Raw genomic sequence first — 16,887 nt, 5'->3', positions numbered from 1 at the left:
TCAATCTAAAATCTAAAAAAGAAATTAAACAAGTTAATAGAAATTTAACTAAAACGTGACCAAACAAATTAAACCACAATTAAATAGGATAAACTGAATTGACACAAAAAAAAAAAAACCATCACACGTCACCCCAAATCATCACATTGTTGGAGTCCATGACTTCGATAGTAATCGAAACTAAGTGCAATGGATAATCAAATCAAAACAATAATTCTAAAGAATAAAGGCACCAATAAAAAAAACTAAAAGAACAAAGAAATCACCATGCAAAATAAGGAAACAGAGAAAAAAGGCCGTTGGCAGGTGTAGTCCACCGATAAAAACATATCTGAGAAAGGAGACACCATGGAACTCAGCAAAAGAAGGTTGACGAGAGCGGTAGCTATTGAATATATTGGTACAATCTCAAAATACGACATCATGCATCGAGCTATCCTCTCTACCGAAAGTCAAAATCAAAACTCTCGAAACACCAGTCCCTTCATCAATATCTTTTTTATCAACGTGAGCACCGAAAACTAGAGAAACGGATAACAAACCAAAGTAAAAACAAGGGTTAATCCGTCCATTTACGAGACAGACGATAACTTCAAAAAAAATACCCTCATCCCCTTGCCCTAAGGTGAAGAACAGAAAAAATACCACCAAAATTAAAGTAACACAAACAAAAATCAAGATGATTAAAAATAAAACAGCAAGAACCAAACCCTACACAAGAGGAAATTTCTTTTTTTTGATTTATTTCTCTTTTTTTTTCTCTCGATTTTTTTACTTTTCTCTCAAAAGATCAAATTAATATTTATCATCTATTATCTAACTCACTTACTCAACTAAATTATATGACAATAATGATTTCGTAGTTTTCCATAGTTTGGTGGTAAAATTAAGTGTCTTGAATTTAAATTTTTCCTCTTTAATATAGTGTAAATATAGTATGCTATATATAAACTTTAAATACTATCAAATATGGTTTTAAAAAATTAAATAATATAACCGTTCATTCAACAATTCTTGATTTATTAATTTCTTTCGCTACAAAATAGAAATTAAAACCAAAACATTATCAACCTACTTTTTTAGAGGATGAGCTAAGCTTAATGATATTTCAATATTAATCTAAATTTGAAAATGTTATATATGCATATATTTGTTTGAAGCTTAATTTTATCCATGTATTTATTAAAAATATTCAATTTTTTTCCCTCTAAAAATCAATTAACTGAGACTTCTAACTTAGAGACTAAATAAAAATAAAAAATTTAGCACAAAAATAAAAACAATTGAATTTCTTGATTTTTGAGCTAAATCAAAAAATTTTAGCTTAAATTGAAATTTTTTAGGTAATTTAGATAAAAACAATTTAAGAATGCACCAAAGTTTATATGAATCTATCATGATATACGTTTATTTCATACAAACCATAATTTCATATTAATTATTGATTATAGTAAAATTTATATAAATTTTTTTTGTAGCTCTCCCAATTTTTTTTTATTTTTGCTAGTTTTTTTTTGAAATAAATCTCAAATTTTTTATTTTTTTAAATTAAAATTTTAATTTGGTTTCTTTGATGAGTAATTGTTTAGTCTCTACAGAGATTTTGTTTCAGCTTAGTAGATTTATGTGATGGTGACTTCTATGGTTACTTTATTCAAAATAAAATAACAATTACTTTCTCACATAAATTGAAAATATTTTATGAAAATTTTATATTTTTGTTTAAATTTTTCATAAAATGAATTGATTTTTTGTGATCAATATTATAAAAAATATATGATATTGGGAATATGGTAATAAATTTAAAGAATATATAAATATAATATTTAAAAGTTAAAAAATATAATATTTTTTTATAAATTTACAAGTAATGCTATATATTTATGTAAAATAATCATTTTATGAAAATCATTAAATTAATAAATAATAATGGTCTTTTCAAAAATATAAAAAATGTTAACATTTTAAAATACAAAGATAATTGTCCCTTTTTATAAATAATAAAATAAAGTATTATTTTTAATTAATAATAATATTACTATAATTTAATATAGATTTATTATATTAGTTTTATATTAAAAATATATTTATATTTAAAACATAAACTTTCCTTAATTTAATATATCTCCCATCACATAACATATTGCATCCAAGAAAAAGAAAACCAATTACAGAACAAGGCCTAGAACAACCATCTAAACCCAAGTCCAAGCTGCTGGCAAAACCAATTTCCAAAACCATCCTTTCTCCAAATCTCCGATCACCCTTAAAACATGTCAACGATGACTCTATCTCCTTCAACAATGGTCATATTTGTTGTATTATCATACTAGCGCCCAGAGCAGAAGTTACTGTAAGCAACACCCAGAATAAAAACAGAAAAAAAAAAAAAAAAAAAAAAGATCTAAATCAAAGCAATACAACTAGCATCCAAGAGGAGGAAACTCTCATAGATAGAAAATGCCGCCGACGAAGTTGAAAATAGTGAATTCTTTGGCGTCCCCAATCACGCCTTTTGAGGTCAAGTTCTGCCGCATGCAAGCTACAATTGTAATGATTCGAAAATGAGACTATATGTTAGAGTTTAAATCGATGGAATATGAATTAAGATTCAGATCGAAATACATATGGATCACATATATCATCTCGTCATATTTGATATAATTTCAACATGATATTAAAATATAAATCATTACCATAATATAAATTATATATATAACTGTAAATATAAACCTATATTAGAGCTTTCACATAACATTTTACTATAATCATCATTGTATAACGTAGTTTAACTAAAAAATAATATGAAATTTAAACTTTTTACATACTAAAATCGTTAGACAAGTGGATCATAAAAGAAAATCGGACAAAACACGATATTAAATCATTATTACATTAGCTGTTTATAGGGGTGAATATTCAGTCGGTTCGGTTCAAAATCGAACCGAACTGAATAAACCAAAAATTAAAATTTTAGTATTTATAAAAATCGAACCAAATCAATTTTAGTCAAAAATCAAATCGAACTGAACTGGTCTGATTCAATTAAATTCAGTTCGGTTTGATCGGTTTTAATTATTAATAAATTTTTTATTTTTTATACTTTAATTTTAATATTTTAAAATTCAATTAAAATATTTTAATCTTAATATGATCTAATTTTTCTATATTATTGAAAATAACATATTATTATCACTAATCGGTTCGGTTCAGTTTTTTTGATTTTTTTTATCAAAACCGTACCAAACCGAAATAATCGAAATTTTTGAAATTAAAAATCAAACCGAACCGAAATAAATAAAAAATCAAATCAAAATTTCAAATTAATTCGGTTCGGTCGATTTTTTTGATTTGAACCAAATAATGCTCACCCCTACCTGTTTACAACTAAATTATTACACAAAAAATTATATCAAAGAAAGTTGTTGAACTCCTATGCTAACTCTGATATTACAAACCTAAAATTAAGAGAAACGATAAACTATTAAAGTCTAGTAAGTAAAAATATGACATAAAACAGTTTAATAAAACATATGCCAGCATGTATACATCATGACACAGACAAATTATAATAAAATGGACTTGTAATCAGTAACCCTTCATAAAATTAAATAGTGCTTAGTTACAATGGGTATCTTGGTCTTTCTCTTATATATTGTCAGGGACATAGAATGAGTTTCGACTTGAAGTTCCATATCCGTCATAAGTAACATATTATATTATATTGGAAGGGCTAGTGAGTTATCTATTATCCATCCACAATATCAATAAAATATACAATACATCTTATTTGTGAATCTAATACAGATAACTTATTTAAATATACATGGCATTCATAATGTATGAACATGCTTAAAATATTTGATTTTATTAAAATACGAGTTTAGTTTAATTTTACTAATCTCTTGTAGATACAAGCTTTGCCCTAAAGCAATTACCTCATTGCTGGTCTCTCCAGTCTCCCAACTCTAATTTTATACAGATGGATTTAAATGAGAGATCAAACATAACTTTTATAATTCTTAAAATTACCTTAAGAAATTTCTAAAAGCATACTAGAAAACACATAGAAAAAAGTCTGTAAACAGTTGAATAAGGTTTTCGATGGATGTTCAGTGGTCTAAAATCTCCTTACATATCTAAAAGTCTCAATTTTAGGAAGTAGGTTATGCAAGCAAGTTCAGCGGTCGAACATGGGTTCTTCTGCAAGAAAAACTCGATTCTGCCACTTCTCTTTAGCATCCAAACCATAACCAAAGCCACATGCAATAGCCAAGAACCATTCATATCAACTCAGGAGCCCTTAAACAGTTAGAAAACCCCAGAATCAACAACATACAATTGACCTCACACTCTTAACATTCAAAGACTAAACGTAAAAGATGAAAACCTCGACTTTACATACAAATCCAAAAATAACTACCCAAAACAATATGAAATCTCACTTTGTAACTTAAAAACAATAAGGTTTCAAAAAAACCCAAACTTACCTCTTGATGGAGCAGCACTAATGGAAGATTTGAAAGGAGGAGGGAGAGGAAGATTCGTTAACGGGCTCCAATACTTGTAAAATCTTGAATCTCTAAAACAAAGATTAAATCCTTAAAATGGCAAAGGAATTTGATAAAATAATGTTGAAAATCAGAAAGAGGGGCTAAAATTACCTCCTGAACTAGAATGACATAGAAATAGTCCTATTCTCTAGTTGGGAATGCCATTTTATAGGTGGTTATTTAAGACCACACTTGGTGGACCAGATTTTACTTATTATTATTATTATTATTATAATAGAAAAAGTTATCAAAATTTCATGAAGGTATTCTGATCTTGTTCTATACAGTTATTCGAAAGAACCTTTGCCCTTCCTTTTATTGTTGTTTCTTGTTGACTTAACTTTTTCTATCCCATATTATTTACCACCTTGATATTTTCACTACTTTCCCTTTCTTTTTTGGGAATTAGAGCTAGTTATACACTTTTGTACTTAATAGATTTAAACGCAGATGTTTCTACTCTAACTCTAAAAAGCATATAACATCTTTATATACTTAATATGGACGTTGTGGATAAATAGTATTTTTCATATAATCCTAGGTATTTGAGCAAAGAGCATATGATCGCTTAAACATTCTGTTTATCAATTAAAATATGACAAGCATCTTTTATCTCATTCACTATACTACTCATTATCTTAAGACATATTATTATATCATCATGAGAATTCTTCTTATAAGTATATGATTATATAGTGTAACCTATAAGATTGATAAGTGAAATTCCATCAAACCTCATTTTCAAAGTGTAGACTATATGTCTGTTGTTAAATAATATTTTTTGTAAACTCAAGCATAACAATATCTTGCATATTGCTCACTAAAGTGACATGAACTATTGAATTCACTTCTTCCAAACATTATATTCCTCATGGTCCAGCTTATACTAGTTCGTCTTGTCCTATTCTAGTATTTTCATAACTAGGTTAAGAGATTCTAAAACTCCTAATAATTCATTGAATACATACTAGATTTTCTTTAGATTTTATAGTTATTCTCATTTAACTTCTCTCATTTATTAAGATAATATAAACAGATTTGGAAGCAAATATTATTCTTAATTTAAATTAGAGATATTTATGCACATGAGTTAATGTTTTAGTTCATACATACACTAATCTTAATAATAATGAATTACATTAATAATTATTTTACATTAGGTTTTAGAGTAGAAAATTCATTATGTTCCCAATCATCGTCTAATATCTTAATGTATTATAAAAATTAATCATAACTAATTATATTAAGATTCATGTCTTAAATACTTATAATTTAACCGTTTTGAAAATATTTTATGATTGATATCCAGAAAGATAAACTCATATACCATATATCAACATATGATATAAAAATAATGAATAATTAACGATTCATGAAAAAATAACATGTTATTTAAAATGATAAAACGATGAAAGATAATATTGTTCATTATAAAATTAATCACAGTAGTATAAACAACCTACAAGGATAATAATAATTCCGAAAAGAAATTATTGACATTTAATATAGACTTAAAACACAGATATGGAATGTTCAAGAAACATGTATAAAATCACATCTAGTCAATTCATTTCACAATCAACTCTAGAAATTTTGGCTTAACTATAAAGATAATCCTATCGAATGACACACCATTTTATTTACAACGTATTTGGAGTATTCACTAATGAATTCCAATACAAAATGATAGTAGAACTTGTTGACATTCTCTCAAATTGAATCCAAAATTCATTTTAGATTGGAATTAGGCAACACGATATTTAAAAGAAAACACATCTTTATTTGTCTTGCAAAAAAAAAATATTTCTAAAAAAAATTTATCGTTCACATCAATGATAAATTACACTAGTCGATTTATCATATTTGAAATGTCCATAAGATTCATTTTGGTGATGATCAACTATCTAATCATCTCATCTATCGAAACTCTTTGCTCAATAAAAGTACCGAGTCACAAATAACTTGTATCGCATCAAAAGCTAATATCATATTTTTGTACACATATAAAAATAAATAAACATAATAGTCCAAAACAAAAAAAAAATTGATAGCCACATCACCAATAATAAAAAAATTGACATTTTTTTAAAAAAATTATTAAAATAACATTTTTAATAATAATTTTAAAAATTTATTAAAAGTAATTATATAAAAAAGTCCAATTTAATTTTAAGTTTTTTTAAAATGTCACTCATGTAAAAAAAATTATAAATTTTGGATTAGAAAATTATTGAATTATTTTTTAATTTTTTTAATTAAAAAAATAGAAAAAAGGTTGTGTTCGAGCCACCCAGCGCGTGCCTGGGCCTACATGGCCAGCGCGCTCTAATTTTTTTTCAAATCTTTTCAGTATCAGATTTTAGTGTTTCAAGATTTTATTTGATTTTATTTTATCAAAAACTAATAAATTTTAAAGTTTGGATTCATCTTATCTCCACTACGATTAAAATAACATATTTATAAATATTTTAAAATAAAATAAATAAATAAATCTTAATTTTGATATAATTTATATCTCAATCAATATAATATAAAGAAAACAATCAATATAAAATAAAAAAATCTTGTAATATATAGTTAAACAAGTTTGTTTTAAGAGTTTTTTAATAATATCAATTTTACATTTAAAGAAAAATAAATATATAGTTAAATAAGTTTATTTCAAAAGTTTTCTAGTTATATCAATTTTACATTTAAAAAAAATAAATTTAAAGAAAAACAAATATAAAGTATGATGTAAACAATTCAAAATTTTCCTTTAAAATATGTTTAGATAAAAAAAATAAGTATTTATAATTTTTTTTAAAAAAGACTATGGTATACAATGAATATGTTCTAATATCAATATTAAAAAATTTATAAATTTTTAAAAATAAAAATAAAATAAATAATAAATCAAAGTTTATCTTATATTATATAATCTATACATAATTACGTATTTTTAAAGAATTATACATATACTTTAGAACTATTCGAAATTATAGTATATTATACAAGAACTCAAATATCAAAATATCTTCATATTCCTCTGATAAAATTCTTTTGTTTCACAAGGAACACAGAGATCACCGACACATATGTTAGCATGTGAAAATAGCCCAACAACAAAAGTAAATTGAGATTTTTCTCGAGAGCAAAAAGAATTTTTTCTTGAGAATAGGGAGAGAGCACTCTCTGTCTTTAAGAATAGAATCTTAGAGAGAGATAATTGGTGTACATCCACAAAGGAGTAATTACATGACAGAATCTGTGTTATTGCCAAAGGATTTAAATTTCAAATATTTTTTTCTAAGATATTATAAATAAAATACATAATTTTATTTTAAATTTTTTATTTTTTGTGTATATAATTTCTTTTAATTTTTTTATTTTTTAATTTTCTTTTATAGGATTTAAATTTCAAAATTTTTTAAGCTATTATAAGTAAAATATAGAATTTTATTTTAAATTTTTTATTTTTTAGTGTGTATAATTTCTTTCAATTTTTTTAATTTTTTATTTTTCTTTTATAGTAACGTAAAGATGTTTGCATGTGATTTTATTCATTTATCAACGTTGAATTAGAATCTACCCTCATCTTGAGATATATATATATAAATGACATATAAATTTTATAGTTTAAATATTTAATTCTGATGTTAGAAAAAAAGTTAATGTATTATATTATTCTAGGGTTTTAATTTTAACAAGTAAATAAAATAATAAAATTTAATCTAATTTGATTTAATTAATTAATGATTAACAATATATTACTTATTTAATAGACTTAACTTTTTTTTTTTGAAATAGGGGTTGGGGAAGTCGAATCTCGGACCTCTCAGATCTATCATGATGCACTTTCCACCAGACTAAATCTCGGAATGCTTAATAGACTTAACTTTGAGTCTACAATCTCAATTTCCTACTTAAAAAAATAAAATAATAGATATTTTTTAAAATTTTTTTGATCAAATATAAAATATTAATTTTTTGAGATTCGTGACCATTTATCATAATAATATTTAAAAAAAAAAGATTTTGATCATAATACTCTAACATGGATAGATTCAGAGGGAGTTGGTGAGTAACACAATAAGAGAAGATAAAGAAAACTATGTGATGGTGTTGTAATCATGGGTTGGCTGAATATTTTGCAATTCCGTCCAATATTTCTCGCTTTTCATTGTCCACCCCTAAATCAAAATCCTTTTCCATTCTTCCATGATTTAATAAGCCCCGGGACCCACTTCCATTTCTCCAACCAAAACAACCGATCACGTCCAATAATAATGACATGGATACAACATCGTCTCACGTGGTCGGTGATGTTGCTTGATACCTGGCCTGCTTCCATTGGCTCAACGGGACTGTGGGTTCCACTTTATGTGGGCCAACTCCACCGCCCTAAACCTCAAAAAATGCCAAGCCTTTTTCCACTTCACTCACAGTCGGTCTAGGAGATAGGACCGGCCACGGTTGGTTTGGAAACTATGATTTTAAAATTCAAATCGATTCGATTTTTAAAGATAAAAAAAAAATCAATTTGCAGATAGTAATTAATTTTAAATTAAAATATCAAATTTTTTTCTTAAAATGATTTTATTTATTAAATTGTTGATATAATTTTTTCCATTAATTTTGATAGAAATTTAAACTTGACATGTCACTATGGTTACTTTACTATCACCTATATAAAATTTATTACTAAATATTTATTTAAGTTAAAATAATTTCTTCAATTAAAAAATATTACATTCAATGTATAAAAATATGGTCATTAATATTTTTATATAAAATAAATGATTTAATTAATACCATTAAAAGTGATAAATTTTATTTATTTTTTAAATAATTAATGAAAAAAATAATTTTAAAACAAACGATTTTATATTTTTCTTAAAGTATATTAAATAAAAGTACAACAATAAATTAATAAATTATTTTTTAGAAAAAAAAGAATGAGAAAATAAAGAGGAGGGGACAGGTGAACGGACATGAAACGGCACGGAGCGGAAGGAAGGAATGATGGAAGCGCATCTCGAGGTGGGGTTAAAGAGAATGCCTGCTAACGTACGAAGTTTTCAATTTCATTTTCGACCATCTCTTCGAGAATGTTTACTACCATTCCTGTAGTGCTTGTCTTAGTATTTATGTCCTCTTCTCCATCTCCCCATCCATCATTCCTCCCCTAATTCTCTTTTTCATTTTCTATTTTCACCCATAATTCTCTTTTTTCTAAGGAAAAAAATGTTGAGATTTGTAAAATTGAAATTTAATTTATTGATTTTTTTTACTGGCTATAATAATTATATTATATTTGTAAAATGTTTACTGCCATTTTCTAATGGAGTTTGCCATTAGAAGCAGCAAATATTATAAGTTGTTTTTTTATATATTTTTTTTAGTATTTACTGCTTCTAATAGTTGTAAAAACTTTACTGAATCAAAGTATGATAATTAATAAAAATATTAATCATTTAATATAATAATATACTCTTTAGTTTAAATTACCATTTATGACGTCTATTTATTTTAATTTTAATAATAATCTTTCCAGTAATCTACCAATAAAAGAATAAGAATAAAATGTATTTTAATAAAATTGTTTAAAAAGTTATTAAATAAAGGTAAGAGTAAAATTGAAAAAAATAATCTTTAATATTTTTAAAATAAAAAAATTATTTTTGGATAAAATAATTGATAAAAAATGATAAATAAAAATAAAAGTATATGTATCGATAACATATAAAATATAAGACTTATCAGTAAATGAGATATATATTCATGATTTGATCGATCTTATTAATCGAGTAAAACTCATCAAAATGCAGATTAAATAGTCTATGTACAACTTGAGAAAACTAAAATAGAATACCGACATCTTTACGTACCATCATTTTTTCATTATATTTTCAGAATTATAAATGCACGTTACAGTAAATTAGTTTGATATGACACGCAATAAACAAGGTATAAACTAACCAGTTCTGCATTTATTAGTTAACTGTCCACCACTAATGAACCGTTTGATATCTCTGCAAAAAAATATCTCCAATCAATCCAATGAAACATAATACAAAAAGTGTCAGAACGACTAAAAATTATATACCATTAATTTAACCCAAATACATTTTTAACCTTCGCTTATTCAGCATCACAGCTGCCTACGGAAATTTTAATATCTCCAAACTCATTCATTAACTTTCATTTCATTGATTTGCTCATGGTTTAGATATTCTACCTAAAATCTTAGATATTATATATATATAGTAATTGAGAAATTGATATTAAATTTTTAAAAGTGAAAAACAAATTGAGCAATATCTTATTTGAAATTTCACATTATTATAGAGCTGCCCGCCATCAAGAATTCACCTGTTTGCCATTCATGCATGTATGATGCAGATCCCATTATAAAATCCAAGTCAGAGTAATGGCAACAGAATAAGAATCCTATTCATCTTATGTCCATTTTCTTTTGATGTTTATCATATATGAATAAATAATATTTATTATTAATAAATTCTATTTTAATAATACTAAAATTGTCTGTAATTTCAAAACAATATCTCTCTAAAATAATAAGACTTTAAATTTTAATATTTAAATAAATTCTTACTATAGTTATATTAAATTTTAAAATATTTTTTTTGTCTAAATACAACTATGCATTTTTTGAGATTATATACTTACAATTCGCAAGAATCACTCTACTAAAAGAAGAAAATACAGAAAAGGGCTTAATGAAGACAAAAGGAGAGGAAGAATTGAGTGGACAATTCAGTAATTTCAAACAGCAAAATTGATTTGGAATTCCCCGTAGCTGTCTACAAATTTTTTTTTTCCGTAAAATGTTTAATAGTTAAAATTAATAAAAAATAATTTTTAAATTTTTTAAAATGTTAAATATATTTTAATGTATTTTTTAAAATAAAATTTAATTAATAAATTTTGTTACACCGCAGAAAGTAAAAAATAACTTTTTCTTCTTTTTAAGTATATTTTATATATTTACATATATTAAATTATATAATAAATAATGGAATTTAAATAAAAATGTAAATGTTGTATTAGGACATATAGCATGGGGCGGTCCTCCAGCTCAGCGAAAATGAATGCTGATTCACTAGTGTCGACATCTGCCTTCTATTTCTATCGTGTGGGATCCACAGGCTTACGCTTTCTCTGACTCCTCAGAGGGAGGCGGCAGGAGGGCGTGACCATTATAAAGTGCCACGTCGGAATTTTATTCTTTTCTTCCAAGTAAATTACGCACATTGGTTATGTGGGACCCCTCGGCTGGACACTGTTTCTTCTATTGAGAAATTATAGTATTATTTATATGAGTTAATAGTTAAAAGAAAGTTTATATTTATAATTATATTTAATATTTTTTTAATAATTAAAAATTAATTTTTAAAAATTTTTCAATTATATTTTATTATTATTTATACTATTAAAAATTAACAAAATTATTATATGAGTCGTTTAAATTTTATATTAAAATTCATAATAATTTAAAATTTTAAAATAAAATTACAATAAAATTAAAAGTGTAATATTTTTTTGATAATTATTTATTTTAAATATTAATATAATTTAAAAAAATGATAAATTAGTATCATATTTGAGAGTTAAAAAAATAATTTAAAAAAATTTAAAAAATTATTTTATTATTTTTAATATTTTAAAACTAAATTCTATTAAATATTATTTTAAATTATTTTTTAATACTTCATGAATAATATATTTAATAAAATTATTTTCTTAACAATAATTTTAAAAATAATCTTAAATAGTGTGCATATTAAATAGATTAATTACGATTTTATTCAAAATAAAATCAAAATAAATGATTATTATTATGAAATTACTGATTAAAAATAATTGAATAATAATAATAATAATAATTTTTAAATATATTTAATAATAAAAAAGAGTAACTTGATAATTTTATAAATGTTCAACTATATAAGTAATGGTAAAATACATATTAATCAGATATTCAAAAAATAGAATTTAATCGATAAAAAATAAAAATATAGCGTAAAATTGTAATAAAATTAAAGTATAAAATTTTTTTCCTGACATGCTGAGGTGATATAATATTTATATGACAAGTGATATAACAATTAATATAACAGGAATATAATACAACATGATGGTAACAAAATCAAAATTATAAGTAGAGACTTTTTTTTACCCTTAACTCTATTTAGATAATATAATATAACAGTAATATTTTATAATTTTCTTTGTAACTTTTCTTTTTTCATGTGAAAAATATATAATGGCAGATTATGGTTAAATAGATTATGCAATAAAAAGATAATTTTTTCTTTTATTTACTAAAATATCTCAAAATAAATAAATAAATAGATCTAATCCAAATTTTCATTCATTTCATACTCATGAAAAAAAAAACACATTATCACTGATTGGCTTCCACTTGACACTCTTTCTTTCTTCTTTCTACTTGTTATTAATTTATTTCCCTGCCTAACCTGGAATTCTTTCTACATTTTTGGTTTTTTTTTTTTTTTTAAGTTTTTCTTTGCAGGTAAAATGTCCATCTTCAAAATTTCAGTTTTTGGTAAAAATAGCAATTTCAGGAAGCTTATAGTGAACTGGGGATCAATTGCAAATCTTATGATAATTTTGTTTTTTCTTTTTAAGTATAATGGACTGATCACTAGATTAAAACTTTTTTATATTTTATAAAATTTAACTCCCTTAAATCTCCCGTCAATTGGAATAAAGATAATATATCTCTTATAAAAATTTTAGATATCCCTATTTTTGAGTTAACTTTTAAGTGAGTTAGATCTTATTTAAATTTAATATAATATTATATCAATGTTGAACTTTTAACGAATATGTCATGAGCGTAGTCATGATAAACGGAGGCTGATAAGGATCAAGGTCATCCACATGACCGACTGGACAAATTAAAGAACATAGCAAACAAAACCAAAATAAAAGATGATGGCTTAGCTGAAAATGGCCTCCATTATTTATCTTTTTTACATTCAAAATACTAAAAAACAAACACAGCAGTAATTAGAAAATGGTTTTCATAGGGAGATTTACAATTTAGTTTCTGAATATTGCCATTATTAACAAGTCAGTCCCTATATTTTTAGAAACCTATTAAAACGTCTTAATGTTTTATTTCTGTCAACAAAATAGTCATTCCGTCTATTTTTGCCATTAAAAATATAGTAAAAGACCAAATTACTCCCTTCTTTTCCTCCTCCTCCTCCTCCTCCTCTTTCCTTTTCTTCTTCATCAATTCTTCCTCTTTTTTCTGCTTCTTCTTCTGCTTCTGCTTCTTTTGCTTCTTCTTCTGCTTTTTTTGCTTCTGCTTCTTCTTCTTCTTTTTCTGCTTCTGCTTCTTCTTCTTCTCCTTCTTCTTCTTCTTCTTCTTCTTCTTCTTCTTCTTCTTCTTCTTCTTCTTCTTCTTCTTCTTCTTCTTCTTCTCCTTCATCATCTTCTTTTTCTCCTTCTTCTTCTCCTTCATCATCATCATCATCTTCTTCCTTTTTGAGGAGGAGGAGGAGGAGGAGGGACTATTTCGTTGATGGAAAGAAACGATAAGGACATTTTAATAGATGTGAGAAAAGATAGGGACTATTTCGTTAGGGACTATTTCGTTGACGGAAAGAAACGATAAGGACATTTTAATAGAGGTGAGAAAAGATAGAGACTATTTCGTTGACAAAAAGAAACGATAAGGATATTTTAATAGATATGAAAAAAGATAAAGACATTTTAATATATTTATGAAAATATAGGGAGGGACGATTTCGTTGACGGAAAGAAACGATGAGGAGAGACTATTTCATTGACGGAAAGAAATGATGAGAAGGGACTATTTCGTTGACGGAAAGAAACGATGAGGATGGACTATTTCGTTAACGGAAAGAAACGATAAGGACGTTTTAATAGATATGAGAAAAGATAAGGACTATTTCATTGACGGAAAGAAACAATAAGGACGTTTTACTAGATATGAAAAAGATAAAAACGTTTTAATAGATTTTTGAAAATATATGGACTAACTTGTTAATAATAGTAATATCCAAGGACTAAATAAGGGGTTTTAATTGAGGGTAAAATTGGATTTTAAACATTTTCTCTAGCCTCCTTTATTTAATTTTAATGAAAAAGAGGACGGAAGGACTATTTCGTTGACGGAAAAAAAATATAAGGACGTTTTAATAGGTTTCTAAAAATATAGGGACTGACTTGTTAATAATGACAATAATCAGGGACTAAATTGTAAATCTCCCAAATATATATTTACTATTTAGAAAACATTAATATATTATATATTTTCACAGTTGATAATAATTGATGACGAAGAAATCTCATGGATCTAGCTACAAGATCAACTTGTTTAACATTAGTATCAACCATTTTGCCATTTCTCTTTGATTTCAGTGAGATGAGGGGTCAAATCCCAAGATTCCTCTTTCTTAAGTGCTCCCACCTCGTTCTCTTTCATACATGAACTTCTGGCCCTTCAATTCTCTATATAAGCCACTCTTATTCATCCTCTCTCTGCACCATCTCTCTCTTTCTGTCTCTCCTTCCTGTTTGCTTCTCAGCTTTATTTTTTAGTTTCTATTTCCTTGGCTGACTATGGCTACTGCTGAGGTAACCCATCAATCATTTCTTGTTAAGCTTTGATTCAGGTTCTTGATTTTAATTATTGATCTCATTAGTTTCAGCAGCTTTACATGATAATGAAAGAATTTTATCTTAAAGATCTTTTGATGAATTTTGATTTTAGGTAGTAACAGCACAGACTGCACTTCCTGAGGAAAAACCAGCTGAAGAAGTGAAGGTTTCAGAGATTGTAACAGAAGAGGCAGCACCAGCAGTAGAGCCAGTTGCTGAAGAGCCCAAGGAAGCAGAGCCAGTTGCAGTATCTGAAGAACCAAAGGGGGCTGATGATGCTCCGGCTGAAGTAGCGGTTGAAACTAAAGAGGTTGTAGAAGTTGAAGAGGCCAAGACTGTGACAGAAGAGCCAACAGTAGAGAAAACTGAAGAAGAAGAAGAGACTCCTAAGGAAGAAACACCAGAGCCTGTGGTTGTTAAGGAGACTCCTAAAGAGGAACCAGCAGCAGAGACCGTTGTTGTGGAGGCTCCCAAAGAGACAACCGAGGCTGCAACTGAGGCAGAAGCACCGGCACCGGAATCCGCACCAGCATCAGCATCGGAAACTCCAGCTGAAGAAGAAGTTCCAAAGGAGGAAGAAGGTGATGAGAAGAAATCTGAAGCAGAAGTTGAAGCTGAGAAGACTGAGTAATGAGATAGCTCAGCAGGGTTTAATTGGTTTTTGCATGCCGTGCTGTAATTTTCGTATTGTTAGGTTGTGGTCTAATAAGAGTTTTATTACTTTCTAGGGTTCTGGGTCTGGGTAACGGGGAATGTCCCACCTGAGTTGAACCAATGGGAACTCACCACATGGCAGACATGCATTTGCAACAGTATGGCGATGTTTTGGGTACTCATTTATACTACGTGGCAACTAGCATGTGTGCCTATTGGTTCCAAGCAGTTCCATGAATTTTATATACATTGTGCTTTGTTGATGCTTTGTAATAATAAGCTTGTAGCGCTTGTGATGCTACTTTGTTTAATATAATTTCTAGTACCCTAAGTTATTTTTAAATCTGTAAAGTTTCAAGTTTGAATTTTAATTAAATGTATGATGTGGGTTGCACATGGCCATAGTACATGCATGCCCTGTGTTCTCACATGATGCTAAGCTGCACTACCACTTGTGGGTATGATCAATTTGGTGCTTCTCTCCATTTCTATTGACATGCTCCATCATTAGCCTAACATCTACATTTAAAGATAATGCTTTAATGTGATGCTTTCTTTTCCTGGAAAGGAAATTCATTCATTGATCGTAAGTTGTACACAAAGTATGCAATTTTTAATTTGGAAAGTGTAGTCAATATAAATAAATTAATCTAATAGTTGCTTTTAAAAAGTAAGATAGAATAATTCTTTTATTTTAAAGATAAAATTACAGTTATTATATCGAATTGATCTATAAAAAATAAAATACTCTAAGAGTAAATATTTATTTTATTCATAAAAATTAAATTTTTAATTTTTACTAAACGGAGAAAAAAAAATATCTAACCACTTATTTCAACAATTTTTTTTAATAGAGTGTTTTGAATTCAAACACTACATAAAGAGACCGTTTTAACTTTTAATATAAGTCTCTTCAACATCAATACAAATTAGTGGAGTTAATATCTGATAGTATATATATAAAAGAAATTCAATAGTTGATGAGCAGCCTATTTGCAAGTTCAGACAAACAATTGAC

The 16,887-nt window shown here is 26.4% G+C and overlaps 1 protein-coding gene across 2 annotated transcripts; it reads left to right on the top strand.

The window, feature by feature from the left end:
* The first annotated feature begins 14,966 nt into the window (after positions 1-14,966).
* LOC110623716 (major latex allergen Hev b 5) lies at positions 14,967-16,212 on the top strand. Of its 2 annotated transcripts, XR_006348315.1 has the most exons (3): positions 14,967-15,191; positions 15,328-15,933; positions 15,982-16,212. XR_006348315.1 is itself a non-coding variant. In XM_021768735.2 (2 exons), the coding sequence occupies exons 1-2, from the start codon at positions 15,177-15,179 to the stop codon at positions 15,844-15,846; spliced, it is 534 nt and encodes a 177-aa protein (XP_021624427.2). In that variant the 5' UTR covers positions 14,967-15,176; the 3' UTR covers positions 15,847-15,934. The 2 variants fall into 2 exon arrangements, 1 of the variants encoding a protein (XP_021624427.2); XM_021768735.2 differs by lacking the exon at positions 15,982-16,212 and having other exon boundaries at positions 15,328-15,934.
* The last annotated feature ends 675 nt before the right edge of the window (positions 16,213-16,887 follow it).

This window comes from Manihot esculenta, chromosome 13 (assembly GCF_001659605.2).
Source record: "Manihot esculenta cultivar AM560-2 chromosome 13, M.esculenta_v8, whole genome shotgun sequence".
NCBI classification, from domain to species: Eukaryota; Viridiplantae; Streptophyta; class Magnoliopsida; order Malpighiales; family Euphorbiaceae; genus Manihot; species Manihot esculenta.
This window is presented reverse-complemented; position numbering and strand designations above follow the sequence as displayed.